Source organism: Populus nigra, chromosome 10 (genome assembly GCF_951802175.1).
Source record: "Populus nigra chromosome 10, ddPopNigr1.1, whole genome shotgun sequence".
In the NCBI taxonomy this organism is placed as follows: Eukaryota; Viridiplantae; Streptophyta; class Magnoliopsida; order Malpighiales; family Salicaceae; genus Populus; species Populus nigra.
This window is the reverse complement of record NC_084861.1, coordinates 15317301-15331425: the sequence shown is the minus strand read 5'-3', so window position 1 is coordinate 15331425 and position 14125 is coordinate 15317301. Positions and strand designations below refer to the sequence as shown.

General features: G+C 35.6%; 2 protein-coding genes across 2 annotated transcripts; one reads left to right on the top strand and one right to left on the bottom strand.

Moving 5' to 3' along the window:
• Positions 1-750: 750 nt before the first annotated feature.
• LOC133705573 (dihydrolipoyllysine-residue acetyltransferase component 1 of pyruvate dehydrogenase complex, mitochondrial) lies at positions 751-9455 on the bottom strand. The gene is made up of 23 exons (XM_062130858.1): positions 9168-9455; positions 8885-8923; positions 8468-8525; positions 8362-8395; positions 7329-7375; positions 7175-7219; positions 6928-7001; positions 6703-6772; positions 6205-6390; positions 6058-6102; positions 5885-5958; positions 5506-5575; positions 5046-5435; positions 4177-4237; positions 4053-4097; positions 3881-3964; positions 3361-3437; positions 3050-3112; positions 2603-2673; positions 2457-2517; positions 1870-1930; positions 1690-1770; positions 751-1165 (listed from the first exon to the last, which is right to left on the bottom strand). The coding sequence occupies exons 1-23, from the start codon at positions 9263-9265 to the stop codon at positions 1107-1109; spliced, it is 1893 nt and encodes a 630-aa protein (XP_061986842.1). The 5' UTR covers positions 9266-9455; the 3' UTR covers positions 751-1106.
• Positions 9456-12665: 3210 nt separating this feature from the next.
• On the top strand, positions 12666-13947 carry LOC133706010 (metalloendoproteinase 5-MMP-like). Its single transcript, XM_062131503.1, has one exon. It carries the CDS (start codon positions 12778-12780, stop codon positions 13714-13716), a length of 939 nt encoding a protein of 312 aa, XP_061987487.1. The 5' UTR covers positions 12666-12777; the 3' UTR covers positions 13717-13947.
• Positions 13948-14125: the final 178 nt, after the last annotated feature.

Here is a 14125-nt window from a genome sequence, read left to right as displayed (position 1 = left end):
ACGAAGTCAAATACCGACTTCCCATATTGCCACCATAGCAGCCGGGAGCTAGATTAGTGCTAGAATTTTTTACAAATGTAAATCTATTTTTCAATTTATTTTTAACTCTTGATAAATTTATTTACGATCTTAAAAAAAGTCTCACACTGACTTGACTTGCTAGGCTTATAAGCTCTTGACATGCCCATCTCAGCGATGTCTGGCTATTTTTTTAAATTGATGTATCTTTTTATATGCATTTTTTCAAAATAATTTTTTAATTTATATTTAAATTAATGCATTTACTTAATTTTATTTTGTTTATTTAACCTCTTTTAAATAACAATTATTTATTTATTTATTTTATATGCATATAATTTTTGAAAAAAAATATTCTAATTCATATATAATTTGTTGGTTTTATGTTTTATATAAATAAAAAAACATTTATTTTTAAATAATATTTGTAACTATACATAACATTTTTATTTTATTTTATTCATCCAATATCATTTGATTAAATAATATAAATAAACAAAATATTGAACAGAAATAAGTTAAAAGCACGTGTTGTGAGGTCACACATCATCTTGATGCATATATGTTTCTCAGTTTTTTCATTTTCATCTATATTTATCATTAATGACTTGTTTTTTTATTTTGCCAATTTGTAGCTCCCACAAAACAGCTAATGGCCGATAATAATGTAGCGGCCGCAAGGTGCGATAGAAGAGAAGCCGGCGAACAGAAATGTCCATCACAGAACTCAACTCACTGAAAGCAGCTTTTTATTGATCTAGATGCATAAAATTTCCGTGGTTTTCATGTACATTATTCTTTTTGAAAGACACCTGCAACTAATGCATCAGGGCGACTGAAAAGTTTTTAAATTTTTGAAAGCTCACCTAGTACCATCAATTGGTTCCTGAACCGGTTATAACTGCGGACATGCCTGGTAAAATGAATAACAAAACTGTGCAAAAATGATATGGCACAACAAATTGCAGTGGTAACAAATACCCCGGAAATAAATTTGTGCAATCCATCGAAAATTCCCCAACTCGCTCAAGAACAGAAATGGATCATTTCTTGGACCCATTTGTTAGTTTTGAGGGCCTATTTCAATATCACAGAAGCAGCCTGCGGATATCACTGAAATTAGCACGCAAAGCTGATAGGAATGCACCTGCAAAGAAAATAGTTTAAGCTCAAAAGTTGTTGTGAAGTTCTGCATATAAATATGCCCCAGGCAGCAGCCAAGCTGCCCAGGTAGCATGTTAAAAAATGTGCTACATGATAAGAGGTCAGTGCAAAAATAAACTGAAATTACCACCCATTATTAATTTCTTTTGTCCGTTAGGGACAAGGAGAAAAATCACAAATTCAAAAACTACTCGTAACTAGTTGGAAAGCTCATAGTTCTCCAAGATTCGATGCCTTAGTTCCCCAGATTACATAACAGCATTACCTCAACGCCCTAGGAAGAACTTGTCCGATTAGAGATAAGGCCTTTTAGCAGTATCCCTGCCTTTGAAGAGGTACCCTCATTTAAAGATACCCATAAAGTTTCAACCTCATTAAGAAGGAGGCAATCCAACAGGATCCAAATCCTCTAATATGCTCTATTTTGAATTCCAATTTGAATAACATTCACAGCATTTTCAAAATACCTTCCCTAATGAAAGTAAAGAAATTTGGAGAATTACAGACCTGAAACTTGGCCATCAAAAACACGATGATCAGCAGATAAAGTCAAGTTCATTTTGTTGATAACTGCAGGCCTCTCAATTCCTGGTAGAAAGAAAGTTCAAGTTATAGCACTCAAAGAAGTTCTGGTACTTGAAACCAACAAATATCAGGTGGCAGAACCTACAACCAGCAGATACTTACCATCACTTCCAAGTAGTGGTTCAACAACTTTGTTCCCTCTACCAACAGCAAGTATGCCAGCCTGCAATCAAAGAGATCTTTTATATACTATACATTTACAGGAAGCCAGCAATGATGGTCGTAGTGTATCCCTGTATTTCTTTCCGTGCCCATTTCTGATTTAATCAACACCGGGACTAATAAAAGATCACATGTTTATGATATTGCTGTTTTAAAAATAAAGACCACATGTCTATGATAGTTCCATTTTAAAAATTTAACAGCAGCAATATTTTCCAGAAACATGGAAGGTGTTTGTCCGACATAAAAAAGGAATGATATTTAACTAATGAGAATTTAAACACTAGCTGCTCATGACTCATTTCTTCCAGTAAAGGAGATGAAAAACACCAGAAATTCAAGCTACATGCGATGCCTAAACCCAACAGGGCCACAGTCATTTGATTTTTCTCTCTTGAAATAGTGACAAATTTCTTTGCAAGGCTGAAGCCAGTCATATTGCCTTAATTGAAAGAGCATAGTTTAATGCATATATGAATGTGTATGTTCAGGGTTGAGTTTGAGGGAGAGGGATGAAAAGAGAGAACCTGGGGCGGATTTATAATTGCAACAAATTGGTCCACTGGATACATTCCCAGGTTGGAAATGCTGCACAATAACAAGGAAAAATTAGGTATATACATTGTCTTTTATTGTATCTGTTTCAGAAAGTTCAGCCTAATAATATATGAACCTGAAAGTTCCTCCTTGAAATTCATTTGGTGTAAGCTTCCCGACCCGAGCTTTCTCAGCTAGTTGCTTGACCTGAAATTCCAAGCAAACAAAAATACAATAAGCAAAGCAAAATTGTGGTCTTCCCATACAGAAATGTAGACACTCGATAATTAACAGAAAACGAGGAGAAGATACATGAAAAGTGATTGAAAAATATAGAAGGAATGACCAAAAGTTCATCACAAGCTTGCCCAAAAGCAGAGAGTAGGGGGTGGTGGAGAGTTCAACAGTCATGGTTCGATAAAAATGAATTTTCTTAACACATTTCTGAAGAACGCATATTGTAGGTGTAACCCTTCCCTGGATTCTTAGAAGCAAGCATGGTCTTAGTGTAAGAGATAAGGTCTACTAAAATCCACTAGTGAATCCCACCATGGCGAAACAGAAATAAAATCACATTAGTTACCTCTGAGGAGATTGCAGAAATGGATTTCTGATCTGCATTCCTAACAATTGGCGTCATTAAGCCCTGCATAAGCAAATAAGGCATAATAAATTCTCTAGGCCACAAAGGTATAATGTTAAAAAGCCACCAGCTAGCAAATGGGATACAAGTTAGGGTCTTTAGAATAGTTACTTCATGCATAAATGTTGAAAAGTATAATAGTCTCTAGTTCTCCCTCTCACTACCTGATTTTGGTTGAATTACAACTGGTAAGTGGCCCTTTTGGAATCTAGTTTTTGTCCAAACTTTTCAAGAGATTATAAACACCATACCTTCTCAGTAGCAACTGCAATCGATATGTCAACAGAGTCGCACAATATGATTTCTCCTTTCTCAACATTCCAGTAAGCTGTCGTGCATTGATGTAGCATTTTCAGTATTAGAAATGGAGATAGAAACACAGCATGGTAAATTTTCTCCTGAAATTTAAAAATATTATGGAATCCAAAAAAGAATTCATACTTCAAAGCCCAACACTCATGAAAAGTCAGGGTAGGTTACCCTGTGGGGGCATAGACTCTAGATCACCCTTTGGACCCAAAAGAAATGCATGCATTCTTGCAAGCACATACATCCGACAAAAGTATGGCATTAAAAAGACTTGCCATTGTTGAATTTAAAACACAACATAACCTAAAGCAGCATCAAATACACAAAGAGGGACAAAATGTGTTGAGTGATTTCTTTGGTCAATTATGCTCCTTACAAAAACCAAATCTTGGTCTGCAATAAATCTATGCAATTGAGTGTTCTGATGCAACCAGTATTTAAAAGAATTATAATATATCTTACCATTAGCTTGCGGTACATTTCTCAGAGCAATTGCAACAGCTTTGATGACAATGTCATTTACTGAAACTTTGACATCATGTTGCTCTGTAAAATCAAGAAGCTCTGATGCATGAATAGTCTGCCAGCTATAATTTCTCAGAGAAACACAATAGTAATAACTGAAATTCTATACCTTTAAGCTCCTTTCTGAAAGAAAGAAGAGGATCCAGAATAACATCTGATGAACACATCTGACACCATTAGAACAAAAATTATATAATGGATAGTGAAATAGATCCCATAGAGTTATATATAACCTGTGGATAAATATAAATGTGGTATCGTCTGTTTTGATTCCAACAACCTTCTAGCTATAACCTGCAGATCAATCATTATTTAAACATAAGCAATATTGCATTGAAAAAATAAAATCGCTGATTTAGAAAAAAAATTTTGATGGAGAATAATTTGTCAAACACAATGACACAAACAAGCGCATAAGAAGAATAAAAAATAACTCGAGAAAGAAGGGAAAAAGGAGGGGGGTCACTGGAGAAGCAAGAATACATAGAACATCCATACAAACCAAGAAGGAAAAGGAACTAAAAAATGTAAGTGACCTAAGCATCCATTAAAATAGTAAGTAGGAAACAGAGATTTGATCAGAGAGTGCCTACTTCTACTCCAAATATCAGAAAGCCACTCCAATAACATAACATGTATTGCAATCACCAGAGTGCCAGCTAACATGTATGCATATAGGGGTATCAAATCTGGACTTAAACTACTATAAGTTGATATGTGGTATATGTCTGAAATGCCTTGCATCAGACACAAAAACAAATTCTGACGTCTGATGAAGGAAGGGAGAGTATCTTTCCTTAATGGCGCATAACGGATTTTGGAGACCGTCATGCATAAAGCTTTTCTCATCTGTCCATGTCCATGGTGGGAACTTCTCACAGATGCTTTGATATCTAATCTATCTTGAATCCTACACCTCCATCTCAGCTTACTCACATATCCTCATAACTATTAACAAAAAATTTCAGTATAATCAAGGAACTTGTCATTAACAAGGGGCATCGGATTTTGGAAAACCATTCACTAGGACATCCTAACAATCCCCAATCTGTCTATGATAGCTTTCGAAACTTGACTTTCCCTCACACACCAATGGCATTACCTTGCGGATTTGAGTGTTAGGCAGATCTTCAAAAGAATCTGACTGCTTTGGTTCCAGGGAAGGAATGGCAGAAGGTTGGGGACTCTTTTGAGGTGGCGGAGCTCCTTTCTCCGCAGCTAAAGATTTTTTTCCTTTCCCTGACTTAATTGCAGCCAAAACATCAGTCTTTAGCAGAGTACCATAAGGCCCAGATGCATGTAAAGATGATGCATCCAATCCATGTTCTGAAATAAGCAACTTAGCAGATGGACTGATCCTCTTAAAATTGCCTTTTTCTTTACTAGCTTCAGCTTTAGAACCATGATGAGTTGGTTTTTCTTCTTTAACCTTCTTGCCACTGCTGCTGCTAGCAGAAGTCTTTACAGCTTCGATATCATTCGAGTCTTCAACCTGGCAAAACATCCATTATTGCTCCATAAAAACATAGAACATACATATATGAACAATAACTCTGACTTACTGTTATGGCAATAGGTTGTCCCACAGCCACATCCTTTGAGCCTTCTGGTGCTAGTATCTTGGCCAAATATCTGCATTCAACATTTCACGAAAGAATAACAAAAACTCACAGATAGCATAAGATTCAAAATCAATTGCAGTTCATTCATTTCTATGAGAAAAAAAAAATACAAGCAAAGTCTAAAAGTAGCTTCTAAAAGCTAGAACATCTAAGGTATTAAAATAGTGCCATTGTATACCAAGCCAAACCACATGTACTCAAAGTCACACACAAAGTTAAGCCAGTAGTTTGAGATCTTCTATAAAAGCTGCTCATGTTTTACTAGAAAAGTATAAAATTCCAAAGTGGAGAGAGGGGGAGGGAGACAAAAGAGCCATACCCTTCTTCAAGAGTTTCAAATTCTAGAGTAGCTTTGTCTGTCTCTATTTCACATATTACATCACCCACCTCTATCTGTTAAGCACAGAGACATGGCAAGTGAAAAGGCATAATAATTTGGTCAATCAGCATCACCCAATTAGATAGAAAGCAATTTATCCTAAAGAATCCAACCTTGTCTCCTTCCTTTTTTCTCCATTTGGCAATGTTACCCTGATTCTGAAGGAATAGATAGAAAAGAGTGTTTAGCTTAAAAGGAAAGGAGAAAATTCAACAAAATCAATCCATATTCATCAGCTGATTTATTTCGTCCTTTCCTACCATTGTTGGGGACAATGCTGGCATTCCAAGAATAACATGAGGGGGAAGTTCTGATGCATTAATAGAGCTTGTTTCTTGTGCCCCACCTTCACTTTTGACATCCTGGTCAGTTGATTTTTCCTCCTTAACATCTGATCCACTACCAACAGTAGCAGGGACGTTTTGGATGTCATCTGCATCCTCGACCTTGTGAAGCCATAAAAGGAGTGTTAATGACCTTCTAATGGAATGGTTCATACTCAGAATGAAAATTGCTGAGGAAGCATAAAAGCAAATCTCACTTATCAAACAGGATGAAACCATATTACCTATTTAAGTGATTAAAATATCCTTCAAGGATACTCCAATAAAGAAACAAGTGCCTATGATGCATAATCAAGTACCAAAAGGAACAGAAAGAAAAGAAAGAAGTGCACAGGAAAATGTACAGAAAGGGAGGTTATCTCCTTTACAGAAAGATTGGTTTTCCTTGATGTCAAACTTTATATTACAATTTACCGTTATTGCAATGGCCTGTCCTACAGGTACATCCTTTGAACCTTCAGGTACCAATATCTTAGCCAAAAACCTGCATTGGATCAGTACTCATCAATGAAGAAAAAGGAAATTTTACAATCTGTGATGGGGTAAATAAACATAGCACGCCAATGGCAAATGTGGATCCAAAAATTAAATATCACAAAAAAAATATACTAGATAAAAAATTAGAAAGAGCAGAATTACCCCTCTTCAAGACATTCAAATTCAAGTGTAGCTTTATCAGTCTCTATCTCGCAGAGGACATCACCCACTTCTATCTGTTAGATTGGTCCACTAGTTCAGAAACCATATACGGATGAAATCAACAAATTGTCTCCATTCAGTTATGGCAGGATTTATTTCCAACAACCATCTCCAAATCACATCATTATAGAAGCAAGCAAGCTGAATTTACAAGCATCATCTTATATCAAATCCTGCACTAACTCACCTTCTCCCCTTCTTTCTTCTTCCACTTCGCGATATTACCCTGAGTCTACACAAGAGCAACAAGTAGAGAGACTTGAATTCTTGCAGAAGAGTAGAAGTTCCAGCTAAAAGAGATGAGAAACCTGCCTATAGTATACCATTCCTGCATATCTTACCATTGTAGGAGACAAAGCTGGCATTCCAACAACTGTATGTGATGGCTCTGCAACAACAGGAGTTTAATCATAAATACCAATATTAATGTTCTCACAAGCAAGATAAGGCTTCTACAAATCACCTTTTCATTTCAAAGATTAAAAAAGAAGTTAATGTCAACATACATGGCAGTCATAGCAAGATGAAAAATTCATATGCTTGTGAGCTGATGAGCTTGTGAACTTGCATTGGAATTTGAGGCAATGCATGCATGCATGAATTCTTATCAATTTCTTTTTTCTTTTAGCTTAATTCATAACAATCTCTACACAGTCTTACTTCAACAGAACTCAACATGCACTCATACCACAGATTATTTATCAAATTTCAGCTGAAGTTCACTACCACTGTCCCATACGAAGTGCACGGCACAATGAGCAAGTTGGGAAGTTTTGTAGAATACAGGCTAATTTTATTGTTATTTCACTGGCTTATTGAGCAGAAACCCTCTTTCCAAATTATGTCCTAGCACAAGAGAGATAAACTGGTTGGTATTTTCTTCGTAACACGCTTAGCAAAATAAAAGATTTCAAGAGTCTTTCATGGCACACGAAATTATGTTTCTGCCAGCATTCATCTGTAAAAATTCAGCATGAACACATGCAATTTTCAAGAAGTTGGGGGACATGCATGTGAGTTGTTGACTCACTTACTCTGGGAGTAGCAAAATAAGTTATGAACACTACAAAGCCCAAGTCCATTGGTGATTCTTATTATTTAGCCGGGTTCATGGTTTGAACCTGCAACTCCAGATTCAACTTGGAGCTAGTAAAGTCCATGCCACACAATCCATTCACAAAATTACTGATGCATAAACCCAGTGCCAACTAACATAGATCAGTGTTCTGATTGTAGACTTAAAAAAAGAGCATACTGGTTTCATTAATTCTAAAGACAACAGAGACACGCCAAACCAAGTCCCTTAACGCAACAACAGAAGATTCCCTTAGATACAGACAAATATCAGGAATTGCAGTAAAATGAGGTACGTACCAGAAGATGAGAAATGTCGAACACCAATTTGCATCTGTAAAGCAATAGACAACATCAGAAAACGGACAAGTCTAAATTAGAACAACTCACATAATTCAACACTAACCTTGAGCTTCAAAGAACTATCATCGTGTACTCCACTGACTGTAAATACTGATGCAGACCTAATGGACATAACCAACAGTGAAAAACCAGTAAAATTGAGCACACAAAAAAAAGAAAAGGACAGCAAGAGGTTGCAAGCTAGGTTGCTCCAAATAGAAATATAAAAAGAGCAGAAAAAATTAAAGAGACCAATTCAAGGTATGTGTAGTAAATTAATCAAATTGGGCACCGATTCTCGGTCGAAAAAATTCAATAAACAAATCAACAATCCCTGCTCAACTTAGCTTTCACTTCGTCTAATTCCAACTTCACCAATTTCTTTCTTTGTTTGTTTCCTTCTTATTTAACACTTCAGCACCGAAGCAACTGTACAACCACTAAGGAAACCAACAAACGTAAAAGGTAAAAAGATGCAAACCTTGAGAAAGAGCCATTGGCATCCAAATTAGAGCAAGAGCTGTAACAAGAAATTAAAAATATCAAAATTAAACTGAGGATTGAGAAAATAGAAGACATGGTCAATTTCCACATTTTTTTTTTAAAAAAATCATTCATTCATGTAATTTAAATAAATAAATCTGCAATTAAGATTGATGAAACAGGAAATGATTGACTGACTGGCCGATTGATTGATCAACACAAAAATGAAATAAACAAATAAATAAGCTAAACAATTGGCACGTGAAGATGAAGAAAATTACAGAGCGAAGGATCGAGAGGAAGAGAGAAATCGAGCTTTGAAAAGAGAAGGTGCGAAGCGCGATGTCAATGGATGCCTAAGTCGCGAAAGCAGCGCCATTCTCTGTTCACTTTCTGCTGCTGCTATAGAGAGAGAGGGAATTTGAGAATGGTAAGTTTGTTTATTTTGAAGAGCCGAGTTAGGGGTGTTTTTCTGTTTGGTTTTCTTTCTTTATTTTTTCAGTCAAAATTCAGATCGTAGACGGTGAGCTATGCGCTATGGGTTCCTTCTAGCTGACTGGTTGCGCTGGAGGGGTGGGTGTGTTTTAAAAATTGCAGTTTAGGTGTGGTGGGGCTCTACTAGCCTCAAAAGGTTGCTCTATTTTCATACTCTTTGCAATGTGGTCACCGTCAATTAATTTTTCTTAATACACACCTCCTTCCTGGGCTTGGTTTCGTAATTCTGTTGGCTTTGCTGTGGTTATAGCTGTTTTTTTTTTCATTTATTTATTTTGTTTTAATTATTGTTAGTAGTATTGTATATCTAAAATTAGTACATAAAATTGATGCTTCTATAATTAATGGTCTGTGAGTGCTTCCAAAAATATTATGAAACACTTTTGATATTATGGTAATTATTATCTCTTATTTAAATAAGTGTTTCTTTTCAAATTAAGTTTTTAAAACTCTAAAATAAAATAAAAATCATATTTAAAAATATTGTATCTTGTTAGGTGAAACCAATTATTTATCTTCTAATTCTGGATTAAATTGACACAAGGTATTTATGTACAAATCGATTACAAAATTGTGATAGAAATATAATAATTTAGTAAGAGAAATGCGATAACTATATTCATTGTATTTTTATTATTAAGATACTTGATCTTATGATTGATGACTGTAACATAAAAAATAAGAAATCAGAGGGACTTGTAGCTGTGCTCTTTTTTTTTTTTTTTTTCCTGTTTTTCGGCTTTCGGCTTTTCTTTAGGTAAATTCATGGTCAGCTCCTCGAGGTTTTTATTTCTGGAGGCTGCGCCTCTAAATAATCTAATGGATTGTTTTTCCTTTTTCTGCTACCTGCATCTACTTGGGCTGGAGTAGAGCCCATACACCTGCCTTTCTGTAAGGGTTTTTTGGGTGAAAGCCCACGTTCGACATCTAAGAAGATTGTTACTGGGTGAAAGCCCAACAATGGCCTCTAACACACAAAAAATAGGCCCTGGACAAAATGGGTTATCCTGTCAAGAAGGGAAAAAAACTTTGGTATAAAGTTTTTTTTATTTTTATTTTTTTTCTAATTCAAATTCAATTAAAGAATTTGAAGTATAGCTGCCAGACGAAACAGGGACAGTTGGGTCACTAAATCAATCCAGGATTATAATTTAAACACAATTTTAAATGCAAACCACAATTTAAAACCTAAAAATTCTAGATGATCATAAATATAATTCATATATCCAATTTAAAGTTTGAAATGCCAAATAACAATCACAATTAGTAATTACAATTGATGTACATATATTATAACGAGGTCAGTCTCGTCCTTAAATACATGGAGATTCGCCAACAAATTCAATATCAAGTCATAAAACAAAACCATATTTCATAGAGTAACTATCCACACACAGAAAGATAAGAATTGCAAAGTTTAGAAAGATTTTGAAAAGCATGTTAAAAAATTCATGTTTTTTTTGTTAAAAATTAATTTTTTTATATATTTTATATTGTTTTGATTAACTAATCTCAAAAATAATTTTTTTTTAAAATATAATTTTAATATATTTCAATATTTTCCTTTCTAGATAGGCACATCTCATGTAAGGTGGGATATTAATTTCTATCCTCCTCCTCCTGCTGACCATTTCTCTCCACTGTTCCTGTGACTTCCTGGAAAACGCACATAATCATCATATTTTTTCAACAAGGCTTGTTCAATCAGGATGAAGTATTTCTTAGCATGACATGACATGATCATTTCTAGCAAAATGCCACCACATGTCCCTTCTTTCTCCTCGAATCGCAAGTTGCTAGAAAGTGACCCTTGTCTCTCTGTACACATTGGTGAATTTTAATCATAGTTATAAACTTGATAATTTATAATTTTAGATAAGTTAAGTTTTATTTCAAATTATTTTTGATATTAATATAATCAAATTTGAATAATTCGGTTAATTCATCGAGTTAAACATTAAAAAAACAGAAATAATACAAAATCTAAAATCAATTTTAATAAAAAACTTTTCATGAGTTTAGATCTGATTTTTAAAATAATTTCGGAGATAAGAAATATTAGTTGAATTCTTCTGGTTGAATTGAATAGAATATTTTATCATTAAAATTAATTTTTTTACTGATCAGAATTGATATCAACATCTTTTTTTCTCTGTCACTAAATTCAGTATTCTTTCACTTTTATTAAACTAGAAACTAAAAAGGCAAAGAAATAATTTTATTTTACAAAAATTGAATTGAAAAAAACTATATTTACACGGAAAACTTGTAATGAAGACTTGCTACTTGACTTGACTGTTTTCCCACACTGCGGAAATTCTAGAATAGGGCCATCCGTCCCCGTGCAGAAGAAGGAGCTCAAATTCTCTCCCCAACACAATAATACATAATTAAATAAAAAAATCACGAATAAGGACGGGATCTATATTAGCCTTCCACATTCATCTAAAGCAACATGTTAGCCTAATTTGAATGCAGCAACACGAAAGAAAGGCATAAAGAAATTTAGGAACCCATGGAGAAAACTTAATCAAAACCCCTTTCCTGGTGGCCGTGAGGATTGAGGAAACAAAGCTCAACAGCTTGAGCTTGGAAAGAACGAAGAAAGGGCTCCTGATTGCTTCTATCAGAGTTGGTGGTTGTGAGGGTCGAGTTGGAGATTTTGATTTTCATTCCAGGGTGTCCAGTACGAGTAATGAGGATCAAAAAAAAAAAAAAAAAAAAATTCTGGATGGCAGTGTTTAATTCTTACATTTTTTTTCCCCTCACAGTTAGACCCGTTAGGTTTGGATTCGATCAAGTTGGATGAACTGAATTTCTAAAAAAATTATTCGGATTAAACGCATTTCACAAAATCAAAATCTTGAACAATTCAACTACTAACTCAGCTCGGATTCAATTCCAAATATCTGGTTTCCAATCTCATTTATGGTACGTAATCTTAAAAATCGTTCTCTGTATTCCATTCTCTTGGTTCATGAAGCCAGTACCGTGGAACTGAATTCTATATTTTGGTCAAACAAACTAGAGTTTTAATTCCATATTCCATGCTCTAGGTTCTATGGAGGAAGACTTGACAAATACTTCAAGCACAGACAATTTATTGGCCCATCGGGATTGATGAAAACAAAGAAGAAAAAAAGGAGAGAATTTTTATCATTCCACAAATTTACTTTTTCAAAATTTAGAAAAACAACGTCTGGACGCATTTCCAAACCAAACCTTAAACCCTCTTGACGGGCAAAAAGACTTGCCCCATTCAACAAGGAAGCTAAAATGTCGAGATTGGAAGGGAACTGCCCGGCAGGAGCGCTATATAAACAAGCCAGATTATCAATGTCTAGCATCCATAAGTTCTCCTCTCGAACCCACAAGTGAAGGAGAGTCCTAGATTTGATGTCTACAATGACAGCTAGAAGTTTTCCGATTTTTGTAGCCATTTTACTTCTTGTTGCGATGCAATCACGAACCATTCAATCAATACCAAGTGGAGATCCTTTTGGGTTCGTCAAACACCTGGAGGGATGCCACAAGAATGGATCTGTCAAAGGGCTTCATGAGCTCAAAAGATATCTTGAGAAATTTGGATACTTGAACTACGGTCATCAAGGAAAGAAGGGCCATAACCATGCCAATGACGATGAGTTTGATGATCTTTTAGAGTCTGCAATCAAGGCATATCAGCAGAACCATCATTTGAACGTTACAGGAAGCCTAGACAATAGTACAGTGCACGAAATGATGCAGCCTAGATGTGGCGTGCCGGATGTTGTCAATGGCACAAAGCATTACCATACTCACAAGTCCATCCACACACTAGCTCACTACAATTTCTTTCCTCGAAATCCTAGATGGACAAAAAGGCAATTGACGTACACGTTTCGTTCCAGTGTCCAAGTCCCGGCTGCACAGAACATAAGGTCCATCTGCGCAAAAGCTTTTCAAAGATGGGCACAGGTCACCGAATTCACTTTTCAGGAAGTTAGCGGTAGCTCCCCTGCAGATATTGTAATTGGATTCCATCGCGGAGACCATAACGATGGTAACGCCTTTGACGGCCCTCAAGGGGTCTTAGCCCATGCTACTCCACCAACTAGGAATGCAATGTTCCATTTCGATGCGGATGAAAATTGGAGTGAAAACCCAGGACCTAACCAGATGGACCTGGAATCTGTTGCCGTGCATGAAATAGGACATCTCCTCGGTCTTGACCACAATGATGATCCAAATGCCGATGCCATCATGTCTTCCAGAATTCCTTCTGGGATTGCGAAAAGGGATTTGCGTGCGGATGATATTCAGGGTGTACGAGCTTTATACGGATTCGCTAATTGAAGCACGCACGAAAGGAGAATGATGCTTGCAGTTTCTATTATCTAAATTAAGAATATATTTCCATCAGTTTCTAGTTACGAATTTGTTTTTAATGAGGCCACCCCTGATCTTAGAGGTGGTTAGAGTCTTTATTTGCAAAGTATCTCCTTGCAAGCCTAAAACTATTTTGTAAACCATTTCTTTGAGATCGTAAATAAATTATGTTTGCAAAATACAAATAATTGGGGATTATTTGGACGAGTCTCTTCAAGGTCTATTTGTGCAGCCAGCCGCATGTTGTCTGTGTCACAGAGCATTACCGAAGGCATAATAATTCCATCCACACTGTACTCTATATTTTCATCCGACGAAACCCAAGATGTCCACCAGAGAAAAGGCATTTAATGTATAGGAATTAGGATTGGTTCTA

Excerpts from the sequence above, each read along its gene's own strand:
- LOC133705573 (XM_062130858.1), bottom strand. The coding sequence starts at position 9,265 with ATGGCGCTGCTTTCGCGACTTAGGCATCCATTGACATCGCGCTTCGCA. Across the intron at positions 7,376-8,361 it reads TCGACATTTCTCATCTTCTG|AGCCATCACATACAGTTGTT; the intron begins GTACGTACCTCA and ends CTGTTGTTGCAG. Across the intron at positions 1,166-1,689 it reads TTTTGATGGCCAAGTTTCAG|GTGCATTCCTATCAGCTTTG; the intron begins GTCTGTAATTCT and ends TTTTCTTTGCAG.
- LOC133706010 (XM_062131503.1), top strand. The coding sequence starts at position 12,778 with ATGTCTACAATGACAGCTAGAAGTTTTCCGATTTTTGTAGCCATTTTA.